Raw genomic sequence first — 17,234 nt, 5'->3', positions numbered from 1 at the left:
CTTTTAACGCCCTCAGATTTTCTGAATGGTAAACTAATAACAATTTTAATTTATAATCGCCAGAGGCATTTGATCCAAAGAGTAACGTTAAACGGTCTTTTGCTGCTTTGAACTCAGCAGCTGATTTTTCTTCAATAGAAATGAAGCTTTTTGTTGGTAGCCGTTTCCAGAACAAACCACTTTCGTCAACACTGAACACCAAATTTGGTGGAAAATTTTCACGTTCAATTATTTCCTTTAGTTTTTCTGGAAACTTATTTTCAGCTTCTCCTGTTAATTTTACACTATAAATTCTGGCCCTTTTTTTAAATTTCTCGAACCAATCAAGAGAATCCCCAAAGGTTTCAGTAATTTCTTCAGTTTGTTTAGATTTCAGGTGATTAAACTGGAATATTTTTTTATGTTAAATGGGGCTTGAAATTGCCGACTTCGTTATATCGAAGCTTCGTTATCAGAGGTAACGTTAACCGAGGTATGCCTGTATATGATATCAAAATTACCTTTTGCATCCAGTTCCTTTGTGACCATATTGTAGCATTCAATCAAATTGTTCAGACAAGATTTCCCCCTAACAAACCCATGCTGTGTCTAACTATAATTGCAGTGTTGTCTACATGATCTAAAAAGCTTCTTTAACCAGTGATTCCATTATTTTCCCCAGAACGGAAGTTAAACTAACAGCTCTGTAATTACCTGTGTCACCCTTTGATCTCCCCCCCTTTGTGAATTGGGATACATTGACACATCTCTATTCCGTGGGGATCTTCCCCTGAATCCAAGGATGCTCTCATAATTACGGCTAAGGATTTGCTTACTTCCTTTAATATAACTGGATAGATTCCATTCACCAAGGTGCCTTTATTATGTTTAACTTCAACAATTTCTCCTCACATTACTCTAGGTTATTACAAAATCATTTAACTCCCTATTAGAGTTTGATAAACTTCTGGCCTCCACTTCCCTACAGAATTCCTCATGTGTGATGGTAAATGCAAAATACTCATTTAATTTGTCAGCTACCCAAGTAGGATCATCAGCAGTCAGACCATCAATATCAAGTGGACTAATCTGATTCATCCCCTTCCTTCTAGAGTTTACATAAGTAAAAAGGTCTTTGTTGTTTTTCTTTACATTGATGGCCAAATATTTCTCATAATCTGCCTTTGCTCGTCTAACGTACTTCGTAACTCAATTGCAGACTACCTTACATCTACCATAAGCTTCTGTCTCATCTGATAATTTATATGCATCCTATGTATTTTTCTTCTCTGCTATGAGTCGTCTCAGTTTAACTGATATCCATTTGGGCCTAAACCTTGAAGAGTATTTCTCAGTTGGTAAGAAAAGCTTAGTAAATTCTAAGATTAATTCCTTGATTGCTTAATAATTGGAATTTGCTGTTGATAACATCATCAGCTGGTCCCACTGCATAGAATTTAAAACTGTCTGATACCACTACAGTCACCTTACAAAATCAAAAACCCTTCCCTTTACCCCTGATGGTTAATACATCCTTAGGTAAATCCCACATCAGTTAACTGTGATCACTGCCATCTAGTGGTTCCTTTATCCGTAGATTCTTAATGCATGAATAATCACTACTGATAATCAGATCAAGAGTATTTCTCCCTCTGGTTACTTCTCAAACATGCCGATGAAGAAAAGAATCATCCAATAAATCCACAAGTCTTGCTAATGTGCAAGCGATCAACTCACAAGTTTCCAGTCAACATCTAGTAAGTTAAAATTCCCCATTATAAGACATTCTGTTTTACTGGCCCACTATTTCTCTGTACAGTTGTTCGTTGTACTCATCATAGTCAATAGGCCTATAACACACTCCTACTCTCAACTTTGCTTACCTAGCTTATGTCACACCAAACTAACTCAACAATGCACAGTTCACCCATGTCAACTGGATGCACTTCCTTAGATTTTGTTTCTTAACTAACAGCATAACCCATCCTCCATTTCTACCCTGTCTATCCTTTCTGTACACATTGTATTCCCAAACTTCAAATTCTGCATGCATTTGTTATATCTGTGTGACACCACATCTCTAACATCTACCTTTGATTCGATGTCTTGACCAACACTTCAAATTCATCAAATTTATTTACTATACTCCTAGCATTGGTATACATGCACCCGTTCTTACTCTTAGTTACCCTATCATAGCCCACGTATTTACTTGTTCCATGATGACTGCCATCAGTTCTTGCAATACCTAGCACCTTACTTTCCAGGATGCTGCTCATTCCAATGGAGAATCACTTTCACCTCTGCCTGCAGCTACTGTTAATCTATTAGTCTGTAATTCTCTCCCCCCCCCCAAACTAGTAGCAGCATCAGCAAATATTCTTGCACCCCTTGTATTTAAGGGTATTCCATCCCTGTAGAAGCAATCTCTCTTGTTAACTAGCACAGACTACACAGAAAAATTCAAACCCACAATCTCTCCAGGGACAAATTGACTGACAAGGCTCTCATCATACACTCCTCCTATCATGTCTAGGCAGAATAGCAGACACTTTCAAATTTAACCCTGATATCTGACTTTTTCAACATTGACCTGAACTTGTTAAGTAAATCCATAGATCTCCTACTCTTAATGTCATTTGTGCCAATGTGTACAACCTTTGTGCCCTTAAAATGACTTTGGCTTTACAACATCAACTTTTGCCCCTGACAGACATACTCTAGTCCTATTCCACCTATTCTTTTTGCACAATATATTTCCATTTACCTGACAATAGTCACCAACAACCTCCTTCTTGCATGCTTGGGGACCAGCACATTCTGCCTTGGGGATTGCCACTATGTTGCCTAATGATAAACTGAAAGCTATGTTATTGATGTGGCCAGCTCAGAGCGCGATGGTCTCCCACAATTTAAAGGCCTTTACGGGCATCCATCCTGTTCTTCAAGCTCTCACATAAAGGCCCATAAAACTGAGTTAGGGCCTAACACCCTCACACTTTTTACGTCGAACACACACACACCGCTTGGCATTATCATGTCCCGTTCCTGCTAGCTCTGCAACATTAAACAAGCAGAACATTATAAGACTGATTAAGTCTTAAGACTGATTCAGAGGACAACATCTCCCCTCAGTTCTCCCACTATTTTGAGCCTTTTGCTTTGCTGAGGCACGATTTCGGTTCAATTTCAACATAATTAAAAAATACTACACTAAACTTATATCCTAATGCAGTAATAACACTAGGCCTAATAACGCACTGGTTATGCTATGAAGTTAATGTTATTGAATATATATATATATATATATATATATATATATATATATATATATATGTTTCAATATCATGAATATGGTATATGTATTTTGTATCTCCTACCAAGTAAGGTATATGCATTATGCTATAACGTCACACTTGTAAATTCTAAGTAGTTATAATAGACAATAAATTTAACTATCTATCGCCAACTTATGCGATTTGAACCCTCGAGCAAGCTTTTTGCAATACTATATCTATGCTAAATCAAAGCTACTAAAAGCCCTATGAATATCAATGTTGTTTGTTACGTAATAAGTGATAAAGTTAAGTTATTAAACAAGTATATAGTGCTATAAATTATAGTTTATAAGCCTCTTCTGATACTGTTTACACTGCTACAAGCTACATAGAAACCTCCCGTATATGCTATATCAAAATCTCAGTAAATGGCAGCAGAATTTGAACATTTCTTTATTGCATAAAATAATAATAGAGCACAAATTAATTTCAATTTCACATCTAACAGAGGCAACAAAATGAATAAATGCTTAGAAAAGTCTTTCAATCATCAAATAAATTATGCTAAAATTTACCACTTATTTTCATTCAAATGAAAATCTCTCAGTTTACCAAAGTTAATTATAAATAAGACTTACAGTTCCATCCGCACCATTAATTGTGCCAGTCCAACTGAATAAATTATCGCCATCAGGGAAAGCTGAAATACCCGTGTTGCCTGACATCTAAAATGATATTAAACAAATTGATGTAATATCCTCTAGCAATGGATATACACTGGTGTACAAAACTTAAGGACCAACACTATTTCTAAAGAATAAAACCACAAAATCTTTACTTAAGGGTACTCTTTACTGATGAAAGTAGATTCAGTCTCAGCAGTGATTCTAGACATCAGCTAATTTGGCAAGAGGTTGGCACACGGTATCACCCGGCAAACATCACTGAAAGGGATCGATATGGCGGTTGAGGTGTTCTCGTCTGGGGAGGCATTATCTTGGATGGACATACACAATTCCAGATACTGGAAGGTAGTAACGTAACCAGTGCATGCCACCGTACTGAGGTAATCCTTCCCCATGTGTGTCTGTTCCGAAGTGCCATTGGCCCCGAGTTCATGTTTATGGATGATAACGTCATATCCCATCGCACTGCAGCTGTTGATATGCTTTTGGAAAGTGAGGACATTGCTCGCATGGATTGGCCTGCCTGTTCCACCCGATCTAAATCCCACTGAACACATATGGGACGCTCTGGGGAGATGCCTAGCGGTACGCCCACACTCACCAGAAAATGTTCACCAGCTGAAGACTGCATTGACAGAGGAATGGACAATATTACCGCAAGAACTTATCAACAATATTGTTCTAAGTATTGACAGGCAGTGCAAAGCTTGCATCAACATTAGGGGGGGGGGCATATCTCCTACTGAGGACCACTTCTACCCTTTGTTCTATCTTTGGCAGTGATGCATCTGTATTATGGCATCCAGGGCTATGTTGCCATTTTTGAATAAAGTTCCTCTGTACCATTTTGTTTCCATTGTTATGTCAGTGTTGTTTCCTTCATCATTTCTGTACCTCACGAGGTTCCTTTGGTATGCTTTTCGCATATCCAGGCCACTCCTGTGAGAAACTACGGGGGAAAACCTGACTGGTCCTTAAATTTTTCACACCAGTGTAGTAATAAATAATTACCGTCCAAACACAGCATAAAAATAATAAAATAGTTCATTTAAAAACAAACAATACAGTGATCCATACTATTTTCATATGAATTGTGCTTGAGAAATAAAAGTTGTGAAAATAATTTTGGAAAAAAAAATTTTTTTTTTTTTTTTATGAAGAGTCAAATTCTATTTATTAAAATACCAATTTCAGAAATAATAATAATAAAATTTTACACACCTGTATTATTTTTGCATTATAATCAATATCTGGTGCAAATATGGCCTGGATTTTAATGAAGGCTATATTAATATAGCCTTCATTAAAATCCAAAACAAAATGAAAGAATGATATATTACTTAAGCTAACATTCCATACCTTACTTGCATCACAAACTTGGTGCCTTCGTATGGTTAATATCAGTGGTAGGACTCAGCCGGTTCGCACCGGATGTTAAAATGGCACTTGTGATCAGGGTTTTCTCTAAGGTGGGCTCCAGGGCAGCCACCCAATGTGGAAATCACCAATTTACATTCCTTACTCTTTTTTAACGTTCATCTACGCAACAGGGTATTCCAAGTGCCTGTAGTAATGTTCATTCTGTCCATAGGTGGAAAAAATTAGACGGAACTATGCTTGTAATGTTTATCTATTCATTTTATAAAACTCATTATACCTTTGATGAAATACTACATTTTTATTCCCTCGCATTTGTTACTTAAATAAAAAAACATATACCATAAATAGAAAAAGTGCCAAACAACCAGGGGGTGATACACTGTCATTTGTTTCAGCTTTGTGTTACGCCCTAAATTCACACGAGATATTATGAGTGCGTTGGTGTTTCCCAATCAATAAAAACAATAGGAATAGGTTATCTTATCACCCATTTCGGAAGCCATGGAAGAATGTTCTTCCATGTTGGAATCCTTATGCCAGTGTGCACATGGTAATTAAGATGTTTTTATCACAACCTTCCCGTGACAAACAGGTTTGTCGTATACATTATTCTATCGTATTTAATCTGCATAGCCTATGCCATTTATTAATTCAGCAAGAAATTTTCGTTTAGTATCGATAAAATGAAGAAAATGTATGTTCTGACTGATATTTATCAATGGTATAAGCACGGTGCTTTGTTTATAAAAGTTTATGATATGACCACACGTGGACAAAACCAGTAAAAATATTCAAATATATAGGCACATACCCACTCCTGCTCTATAATATATTAAAATAAAACATTTAAATTTTTTGCAGTAGCCCTTAAAAGGATGAAAAGGCAACAGAGTTTGACAGATTTTTTCAATAAGAAACCAAAATCAGAATTTGTTGTATCAGAACTGGCCTTGGACGGTACAAAACAGTCACACGCACAACCACTCCAACTTGAAGAAAGCAGCACATCAATTATTGAAATAAAAAATGATAACTCCAAAATTTAAAATAATCTTCCTGAATGCTGGACAGTGCAACAATATAACAATTTTAAAGAAAAATATGACAGACTGGTAATTTTTAACAAAAAGTTAAGTTGCGAGTATTGTGCAAAATATGACTTTATAAAAGAGAAAAAAGTGTTCATGTGTCAAAAGAATTGGAAATGTTTTCAGATTGAGGCATCAGGGAAAATTAAGGAGGTACAACAAGCTTCTCTAATTAAAAAAATTAAACATTTTTCATCAAAAGCTCATAACATTTGTAAAGAGAACTTAAAACAATGTGAGCAGGATTCAATAACAAAAGTAATAGATATGATGAATGAAAAATATTTAAGTGCTACTTGTAGAGTATTTAATACAGTTTACAGCCTGGCAAAAAGATGTAAACTGTTTTCAGAAATAGAAGATGAGATAGAAGTGCAAATTAAAAATGGATTAGATATGGGAATAGGATTACATTCTCGTAAAACTGCTGTGAAAGTAGTTGATTTCATTGCAAAGGAAATTAAAAAAGAAATATTTATTAAAATTATTGAAAATAATCCGAAAATATGTTTGATTATTGATGAAGCTTCAACGATATCCTGCAAACCAGTTATTATACTTTTCTTAAAAGTTGAGGTTTCAGTTACATCACCAACAATTTTTGTTGAACTAGTTCAATTGGAAAAACAAGATGTAGAGACAATATGTTCTTCAGTTATGGGAAGTTTAAATAATGCTGGGCTTACTAAGAATTACCTAGAAAAAAATTTAATAGGATTTTGCTGCGATGGTGCCAGCGTTATGCTTGGGAGAAAATCTGGAGTGAGCACTAGGATTGCAAAAGAGTTTCCAAACATAATAATATGGCACTGTTTAAATCATCGCCTCCATCTTGTTTTAGATGATTCGATAAAGGAAATAAAGCAAGTAAATCATTTTAAAACATTTATTGATAAGATATATACTATTTTTCATCAATCCAATAAAATCCAAATTGAACTTTCCAAAATATCCGAACAACTTGGAATTGAAATTATAAAGATTGGAAGAGTTTTGGGACCAAGATGGGCTGTTTATAGTTAAGCTCAACCCTAGCTGTGTGGCACACTTATCCAGCACTACATCACTATTATTATTCAAATAAAAAATACAAGTACTTAGGTATGGCTGCCCGTCTTGAAAATATATATTTTATAACTGATTTGGTATCGATGATTGATATTTTAAATGAAATTTCTCTTCTTTCAGATGCACTGCAAGCAAGAAATATAGACATAATAAAGGCTGAAAAACTCGTGATAAGATCTATTAAAGCATTTCAAATGCTTGGAAAGGAAAAGAGTATATACGAAAAAAAGTTGATGAATTAGAAACCTTCAAAAATATAAAATTTATAGAAAATCATTGATTTGTCGGGCTGCCTCGGGAAAGACTTTTAGAAAACATTGTAACGAATTTGAAAAAAAGACTAATGGATTGTGAACATTTAAAAGCAAGTTGCAGCCAATTTCAAGATAGGAATAAATTACAATTTCTCAATTTTTTGGAGCCAGATTACTGGAATATTGAAGAAGTACTATTGAAGAAGCTGAAGAACAATTGCTCGTATTTAATGAAATTTTTAATTACCAAATTGATATTAATGATTATCGAGATTTCGTGGAAAATGTTTTAAAAAATTCCCAGAATTATGCAATTCCTGAAAGTGTTCAAAGAGCTAAAAATATTGTCAGAACAATTGCTATAAGTTCAGCAGAAGCAGAAAGGGGTTTTTCAAAGATGAACATATGTTCAGAGAAGAGAAGTCGCCCAACTGTTTCTAATATATCAAACACAATGACTATTAGTCTAATCGGCCTACCTCTAAAGGAATGGGATCCTACTCCTACAGTGAAGATGGTAAGGATAAATCACTCAGCCGATGATGCTCGGATAAAAGCGAAGAAAATTTGCAAGTGAGGATGCCAATCAAGAAGCCACATGAGAATATCTTAAATAACAATTTTGTTTTTTGTCAGGTATTATTTAATATTTTTTCATTAATATTTTAAAACTCTTTCTTATAACATAATCTAGTTTTGTGGACCTCTTTTATTGTTCTTATTTAAGTATTAACTGCATGAAATAATAAACAACCTTTCGGTATATAGTTTTTTATACTTAGAACAGTCATTAGGGCAGCGAACTTGGCTGTTAAATTATTTGAATCCCACCACTGGTTAATATGTATGTAATATTTTTGTTTTGAACAGAAATATTACATATTTCTGTCTAAATATCTAATATCCTGTTTAAAACAGAAATATTACACGAAAACGCTGTTCACTCCCCATTCAAAACTTAAAATTATGATATATAATTTTTTTTATTAATGAGCAGTTTATACAAGATACAGTATAGATCCAACCAATCAGAAAAAAAACATTCAGCGATAATACACACACAGGCCAAAAAATACAAACCTTTCTATTAAGGCAGTCACAGACAGAAGAAATGCAAATAGATGCAAAGCAAAGTGTGATGCCATGTTGCCATCCATGAAGTCATCTGTCATAAAGTCCTTACATCCCATCATTTTTGGACCACTAAAGTTGCCTGTGGATTTATTTGCATACTCATTTGGCTTCATTCAGGGAAATGAGCCCAATTTTTCAGGAAAGTTGGGCCATTTTCACTTCTATTTGGTTTCAAATTACCACACGATGGACTGGAATATCAGTTAACGGTATCAACCACATAACCCTTTGCTAAATCAATGTTTATAAATATGGAACCAAAAGTTCCCATCATTGATTATTTCTTTAGGGCCTGTTGTGTTGACAGTTTAAACAATAAAATCAAATATGAATCCAGTCAATGGATCACATAGCAAACATTTTTACAAGCCTATGGCACATACTGCTTGAAAGACAAATGTCCCCCTTTTTTAATACAAGCCTCTCATTTACACACAATAAATATTGAATACTAGGCAAAATCCCTTTCTAAAGTCATTACAGGACTGTTTTTATGCAGCCTCTCCTAGGGCTTCACAAACAGCTGTCATGGTGATTAATATTTTACAGGTAAGGTTATTTGTTTTATGATTGCTGTGATTTGTATTCTGCAAAACTGGCATGACTTTCAACAGATATAATGCAAATGAAGAATAATAGTCCAGTCAATCATGTCTTTCATCCGGATAGTGTGAAAATTAAAGTTACCCAAAGAGCATTTTCTAATTTCTTATTCAACATCAAACAACCTTTTTTATAGAGTTTAATTATCAATAAACCACCCCTATATCAAAGTACATGAATGATTGATAGAAATCAGCTGATTTGGGAATTCGGATTATATAAATTTATACTAACAAGTAATGTAATAGAGTAGAATTTCAGTTATCTGAAATATCAATTATCAGACATGTTTTTCAAAATATATTTGCATAATAAATGTTCTAATCTCACTCAAATAAATTGATACACTTAATATTTAATTGTAAGAAACAAAAAGTATTATATGAATAATTATTTCTCTTATATAAAGCACTACAAATAAAGCAGAGAGCAAGTTTTGTCCATATTGCTTTCAGTATAATTACTATTATTTATTTTTTATTTTTTTGTTTTTATCATTGTTTTGTTCGGATTTTTTTTTTTTTTTTTTTGGCTGGTGCAGCATAAGCCATAGGCTTTCGTGCACCATGCGGCCATTACTAATACCATTTCATCATGGACAGTGCTTCGGGCAGAGAAAGGTGGTGAACGAACATTGCTGTCGACATGTCTCACATTGTTTCAGCCAACCGGAGAGCGACAGTGGCACAAATCAATGCAGACTTCAACAAGGAAGAGGGGGTCCCAGAAATGTCTCCACCAAAATCATCAGGCGATCATTAGTCACAATAGGTTATGGGAGCTGGCAACAAATGAGAGTCCTATTGCTAACACCACAACACAGGCCTCTACACCTCAAATGGGTGGACGAACGTTGGCACTGGTCTTTACATGATTGGAGACCGACAAGTCCCATCTCCAGTTATTTCAAGTGGATGGGAAAGTGTGTATCTTGTGGAAACCGGACTAAGCTACACACCCGTCATGTCAACAAGGAACTGTTCAGGCAGGAGGAAATATGTGTGGAATGCTTTCGTGAACTAGTGGACTCAATGCCTCACTATATGACTGCCCTTATCAAGGCGAAAGATGGGCTACCCATTACTAAGTAGGTATCCCTTGATTTCTGAAACAAAAAGCAATGTTATTTAAATAAAAAACAAAACAATGATTATTTTGTTTAAGCAAATTTTAACTTTAGAAATAGTAATGTCCAACTGGCAATACTTAGTCCAATTTCACCATGAAATTGAAAAATTTCAGCTCAAGGTGAGATAGACCCCCAAAGGGGGGGGGGGTCTAACCTCACCTAGCAAGAATATTTTCTGATGCTATAGAGGCAGTGTTCAGTGGGGGGAGAGATACATGGACTAATAGATTAACAGCAGACCCTGGCAGAGGTGAAAGTGATTCTTGTACTGCTTCTATTGGAATCAGCAGCAGGCTGGAAAACAAAGTGCGGGGGAATTCAGAGACTGCTGGGAGTCATTGTGGAACAAGTAAATACATGGTCTGTGTTAGGGTAGCTAAGAATAAGAACAGGTGTAGGTATACTTGTGTGTACACCAATGCTAGGAGTTTGGTAAATAAATTTGATGAATTTGAGGTACTGATCAGAACATCAAAGGCAGATATTGTTGAAATATCAGAGATGTGGAGTCACACAGACATAAGGAATGTAGAATTGAAATTTGGGGAGTACAATATGTACAGTACAGGATAGGAAGGAAGGAGGGGTTATGCTATCTAAGGAAATGCAGCAAGTTGACATGGGTGGACAGTGCAATGTTGAGTCAATCAGAAGCACTGGGCAAAATTGAGAGAAAGAGTGTGTTATAGGCCAAATGAATCTGATGAGTATAATGAACTGAACAGAGAAAGAGTGGGCCAGTAAATCAGATTGTCTTATATTGGGGAATTTTAACTTCCCAAATATCGACTGGAACTTGTGGGTTGGTCACTCCGCTCACTAGCAAGACTTTTGTGAATTTATTGGGTGATTACTTTCTACAGCAGCAGCAGCATGCGCAAGAGATGACCAGAAAGGGTAATACTTTTGATCTGGTTATCAGCAGTGATTATTCGTGCATTAAGAATTTGCAGATAAAGGAACCACTAGGTGGCAGTGATCACAGCGTATTGATGTAGGATTTACTTAAAAATATAATTACCATCAGGGGTAAAGGGAAGAGTTTTTGCTTGCACAAAGGTGACTACAGTGGTCTCAGACAGATTTAAATTCTGTACAGTGGAACCAGAGAAGTTGTAGCAGAGAAGAAAAATGAATGGGATGCACATAAATTATCAGGCGACACAGAAGCCTATGGCAGATATAAGCTAGTCTCTAATCAAGTCACAAAGGAGATTAGACAAGTGAAGGCAGCTTACAAGAAACCTTTGGCAAAGAAGCTAAGAAAAACACTAAGGACTTCTTTACTTATATATAATCTAAATGGAAGGGTAGGTAGTAGTTGTTGGCAAATCTGCTTCTGTGGCCATAATGCACCTCCCAAGGTTTTTGCAGTACTTTGATCGAAGCCTGAGGTGGGATTCGAACCCGCGACCTTTGGGTTGCTAGGTAGGCACTTTACCCACCCGGCTAGCCCGGTCGGCAAATGGAAGGTGATGAGTCAGATTGGTCCATTTGATATTCATGGTTCAAGTGTTGATGATTCTGCTCAGATAGCTGACAAACTGAATGAGTATTTTGAATCTACATTCACACATGAGAAATTCTTTAGAGAAGTGAAGGACAGAAGCTTATTAAACTCTAACAGGGAGTTTGATGATTTTGTAATAACTGTAAGGAAAGGTACCTGGGTTGGATGAGATCTATCCAGTTATATTACAGAACACGGCAAAGGAAGTAAGCAGACCCTCAGCCATACTTATGGGAGCATCCTTGGATTCGGGAGAAGTCCCCACAGACTGGAGAGTGCAAGTGTATCCCCATTTCACAAAGTGGGATGAAAAGGTGATACATGTAATTACAGACCTTTTAGTTTAACTTCTGTTCTGGGGAAAATAATGAAGTCACTGGTTAAAGAAGCATTGCAGGATTATCTAGACAAGACTGCAGTAATAATTCACACACAGCATGGGTTTCTTAAGTGAAAGTCTTGTCTGACAAATTTTATTGGATATATGGTGGGCTTACAAAGGAACTAGATGCAAAAATATAAATTTTAATATCATATACTTGGATTTCAAGAAAGCTTTTGATGCTGTTGTGCATGGAAGATGTACAAATTGGAGAAGTATGCTATTAAAGGCAAGTTGATATAATGGATAAAAGTGTGGTTGAGTCGGAGACGACAGACAGTGGTAATCAATGGATGCTGCTCTTCGTGGACTAATGTTATTATTGGAGTCCCCCGGTGTTCAGTGTTGGGCCTGCTGTTGTTTCGCCTATTTACCAATGATATTAATAGGTGAAGGTATATCAGGCTTAATGTCAAAGTATGCAGATGATACAAAGGTTGACAGGGATACAAATACAAATTAACAGTAATTGGCATTACTGTTAATGACAGTAATGCCAATGTGCTACTTTAACAGGATATAAAAAAAGTTGGGCAAATGGGCTGAGAAGTGGCAACTGAAGTTTTTAACATTGATAAATGCTAATTATTCCATATGGGTAGAAGTAACCCCAGAGAAAAGTACCAAATGTGAGTTACTACACTTAGTGTTAGAAAATGAAAAAGATCTTGGAGTAATTGTGCGGTCATATATGAATTTTTCTGAGTAATTCAGACAGGCTGCCAGAGCACATCATGGGCTATTGTCAACGATATACAAGAATTTTGCTAGTAGGGAAAGAAAGGTGATTATCCCTTTGTATAAGGCAATGGTCAGGCCATGCCTTGAAAATGTGTACAGGTCTGGAGGCATCATTTTAGGAAGGATGTAGAGTTTCTTGAGGGTGTACAGCGAAAGGCAACAAGATTGGTGAGAGGAACGTAGGGGGCCCTCTTAATAATAAAGGCTTAAGTTATGAAAATTGCAGTGGCTGGAAATAGGCACCTGGGAGGCAATCTGATTGAGGTGTATAAGGCCTTGGGTTTGATCATGCAGAATTGTGATTGGATTCTTTGGCTTCCTTAGATTACAAACCTGAGGGGGCATAAATTCAAATTGAGGAAAGAGTTGCAGAACAAATTTCCATCTGTCATAGAAGTGGACAACTTAAATTCAAGGCAGAACTAGACAAACATTTGAACCAAATGGATGGGCAAAATGGGAAGGTTTCTTTTTTTTTTTTTTTGTTGCTGCTGGTGCTGTATAAGCTTGCTTTCTTGCATCGTATGCCTCTAATAATGCTAATTGCAGGAACAAACTTCCATCTGTTATTGTGGAAGTTGATAGCTTAAATAAATTCAAGGAGGAACCGGACAAATGTTTAGGGGGAATGGATGTGCGAATTTTTCTTTTCTTTTTTTACGCTTGCTTTGTTGCATCACATGCCTCTATTACTACTAGGCTTTTTTGAGAAGAGCTAGGGGAACATTGCAAGTGTGCAGCCATTAGAAGTGATATGTTGAATAAAAAGTTGATTATTTCCAGATTGCTTCATCTTATTAGGAAATTTATAAAAGCAAGTTTTTCCTTTAATGGTGTGGTGTGCAGGTAACCATAATTAACATTGAGAAAATGCAGCACTTCATCCTGTTTAGATTCAAAACCTTTTTCTTCTTGCTGGCATTAATTACAGTTACCATTTTTGTGTTTATTAGTACTTTTTAGGCATGCCTGCCCTGCATACGTAACAGCTTGACTCCCAGTGAACTGTGGGTGCACCATCCATGTCAATGGGATGCGCTTCCTTAGTTTGTTTTTCTTAATTAACAGGTTAGCCCCTCTTCCCTTCCTATCTATTTCTGAACACATTGTACTCCCCAAATTTCAATTCGGCATTCCTTACATCCACGTCTCTGATATCCCAACAATATCCACCTTTGATGTCTTGACCAGCACTTCAAATTCATCAATGGAAAGAATCAAGTATAGTTCTAATATTGGTGTACATGCAAGTATACATGCCCCTATTCTTATTCTTAGTTACCCTAACACAGCCCATTTATTTGTTTCATGATGACTCCCACCAGTCCCTGAAACCCACAGCTCCCCATCTTCCAGGCTGCTACTCATTCTAATAGAAACAGTGCAAGAATCACTTTTGCATCTGCCTGCAGTTCTTTTAACCTTTTAGTTTCTGAATCCTCCCCAAGCTAGCAGTTTTCTGACCCACCTAACACTCCCTTGATAGCATTAGCAAACACTCTTGCGCCTCTTTTATTTAAGTGTATCCCATCCCTATAGTAGTCCCTCCTGTTAACAAGCACAGACCACGCTGAGAAAAATTCTACTCCATGAGCCTTGCACAATCTCTCTCCAGGGCCAAATTGTTCAACAAAGCTCTCATGTACTGCCTCCTATCGTGCTTGGGCAGAATTGCACACTTTCAAATTTAATACTAACTCAAGACTTTCAACATTGGCCTATACTTGTTAAGTAAATCTGCATAGCTCCTACTCTTAATGTCATTAGTGCCAACGTGTGCAACAATATCACCCTTTGTGCCCTTAAAATTTGATATCTGCTCTACAACATCATCAACCTTTGCCCCTGGCAGACATACACTGGCCCTATTCCATCTATCCTTATTACACAATATATTACCCGTCTACTTGACAATAGTCACCGACAATAACTAACCCCTGTGGGACCAGAGCATTCTGCCTTGGAGATTGCTGCTGTGTTGCCTGATGCTTAAGAGTGAGATCTGGCATTGAGTTTGGCAGCTGAGAGCTTGATAGGTCTCACATTTTAATACTTTCAAGGCATCTACCCTACTCTTCAAACTCTCATAAGTGCCCATCAGAATGCTGAGGTAGCATCTAATTTCTTGATAAACCTAGCACACACAAAGACATCATCCTCAGTAGATCATGCCCTGTTCCAGAAAATTCAGCAAGCACTTCACAAGTTGCACATTTTTTTTCAGGCTGTGATGCATTGGAGAATTAGGGAGCATCTAATTTCTTGATAAACCTAGCACACACAAAGACATCATCCTCAGTAGATCATGCCCTGTTCCAGAAAATTCAGCAAGCACTTCAAGTTGCACATTTTTTTCAGGCTGTGATGCATTGGAGAATTAGGGAGCATCTAATTTCTTGATAAACCTAGCACACACAAAGACATCATCCTCAGTAGATCATGCCCTGTTCCAGAAAATTCAGCAAGCACTTCAAGTTGCACATTTTTTTCAGGCTGTGATGCATTGGAGAATTGCCCCCCCCCCCCACTACCTACAAAAGCAGGCTTCTAGCACAGCTAACATAGTGCAGGCTTCGACAATGAGTTTCACATGCTTGCCATTTTGCCTGCTTACTTCCTCTAAGTCATTTCACAAAAAAAGACAAGAAATTAGATAACTAAAAATAGCATGCAAAATAACCTACATTATTATGTATCATAAAAAATAGTATACTTACCATTAGTTTCATTAGTTCTTGTTGGAGCCTGCAAACAATATTAGTTAGTGAAAGGTTTTAAAAGAACAGTGCAATAACATACAAACTTGTATAATTTAAAATTTCATTAATGAAAAACGACACAATTAGAACAGTCTTCATAAATATTTTAAAACAATTAAATTAAAATCACATTAATACAATATTTTAATAAGTTTAGAAATTTCATTTTTAATAAATAAAAATAAAAGTTGAAATATTCTGTTTTTGCATGATAACTAAACCCTGCAATTTCAAAGCTCCAATTTTCTAAGTATTGTAATTGCATATACTGTGGGAGCTATATGATACAATCATTTTTGTAAATTAAATTTTGACTATTAATCAAAAATTGCAAAGAAATAAGTACAAAAGTTTATGACATCAAATGTATGTATACAGGGTGTCTCAAAAATATTAGTACAAACGTTTAGGGGAGGTAGGTAACATCTAAAGGAATGTGAATCGCACAGGAACGCATAAACGGAAACGTCACAGTAAGTCGGTAGATGGTGCGGTAGTCACCACACAAAGAGCACGCACTGATATACGAACTGTGAGCTGGCAGACATGCACCTAGTATATGGATTAGCAGAGGCCAATGGACGAGCTGCTCAACGAATTTATAGAGAACTCTTCCCAGACAGACACGTACCGGACCACTGTTTGTTTGCACGTGTGCATCAAAATTTGTGCAATTATGGATCATTTAGAGGTAACAGGAGTAGTAGAGGTAACACGTTCGACGCAAACTCTCGCCACAGAAGAAAGTGCGTTGAATAATCCTACTACCAGCACACGTGCCATTGCCTCTGCCTTAGGAGTGTCTCGTTGCAGTGTATAGCGTGTCTGGCACGACGATTCCTTACACCCCTTTCATCTCCAAAGGGTTCAGTTACTGCTCCCCCAAGATCATCCTGCATGTGTGGCTTTTGTGCAATGGTTTCTCCAAGAAAGTGTTCAAGACTTGAATTTTCCAGCCTATGTTTTGTTCACGGATGAGGTTTATTTCACTCGGGAAGGCTTATTCAATCAGCACAATGCTCTTATGGGCTCACAACAACCCACGCGGTGTGCGCACCAATGCAGCACAACATCGCTTCGCAATAAATGTGTGGGCAGGTATGGTCGGTGACTGCTTAGTCGGCCCATACCTGTTACCATCCCACATGAACTCCGCTAAATATTGGATCTTTCTTGAACAAGTTCTACCAGGGTTACTTGAAGATGTTCCAGCAAATGTGAGATGCGACATTTGGTTTCAACA

General features: G+C 36.7%; 1 protein-coding gene across 1 annotated transcript in view; it reads right to left on the bottom strand.

Annotated features, from left to right (window-relative positions):
• vih (ubiquitin conjugating enzyme vih) overlaps positions 1–17,234 on the bottom strand; it is a 50,185-nt gene that overhangs the window by 15,512 nt on the left and 17,439 nt on the right. Inside the window, exons 2-3 of the mRNA XM_090376838.1 lie at positions 15,950–15,977; positions 3,896–3,982 (exon numbers count right to left, since the gene is read on the bottom strand). Of these exons, the coding sequence (XP_090232964.1) occupies positions 3,896–3,982; positions 15,950–15,961 (99 nt within the window). The 5' untranslated portion in view covers positions 15,962–15,977. The remainder of the gene's footprint in view (positions 1–3,895; positions 3,983–15,949; positions 15,978–17,234) is intronic.

The sequence above is a fragment of the Mastigoproctus giganteus genome, chromosome 7 (genome assembly GCF_048544385.1).
Source record: "Mastigoproctus giganteus isolate SK-2022 chromosome 7, ASM4854438v1, whole genome shotgun sequence".
NCBI lineage: Eukaryota > Metazoa > Arthropoda > Arachnida > Uropygi > Thelyphonidae > Mastigoproctus > Mastigoproctus giganteus.
The sequence above is the reverse complement of the archived record's forward strand: the minus strand, read 5'-3'. Positions and strand labels throughout refer to the sequence as shown.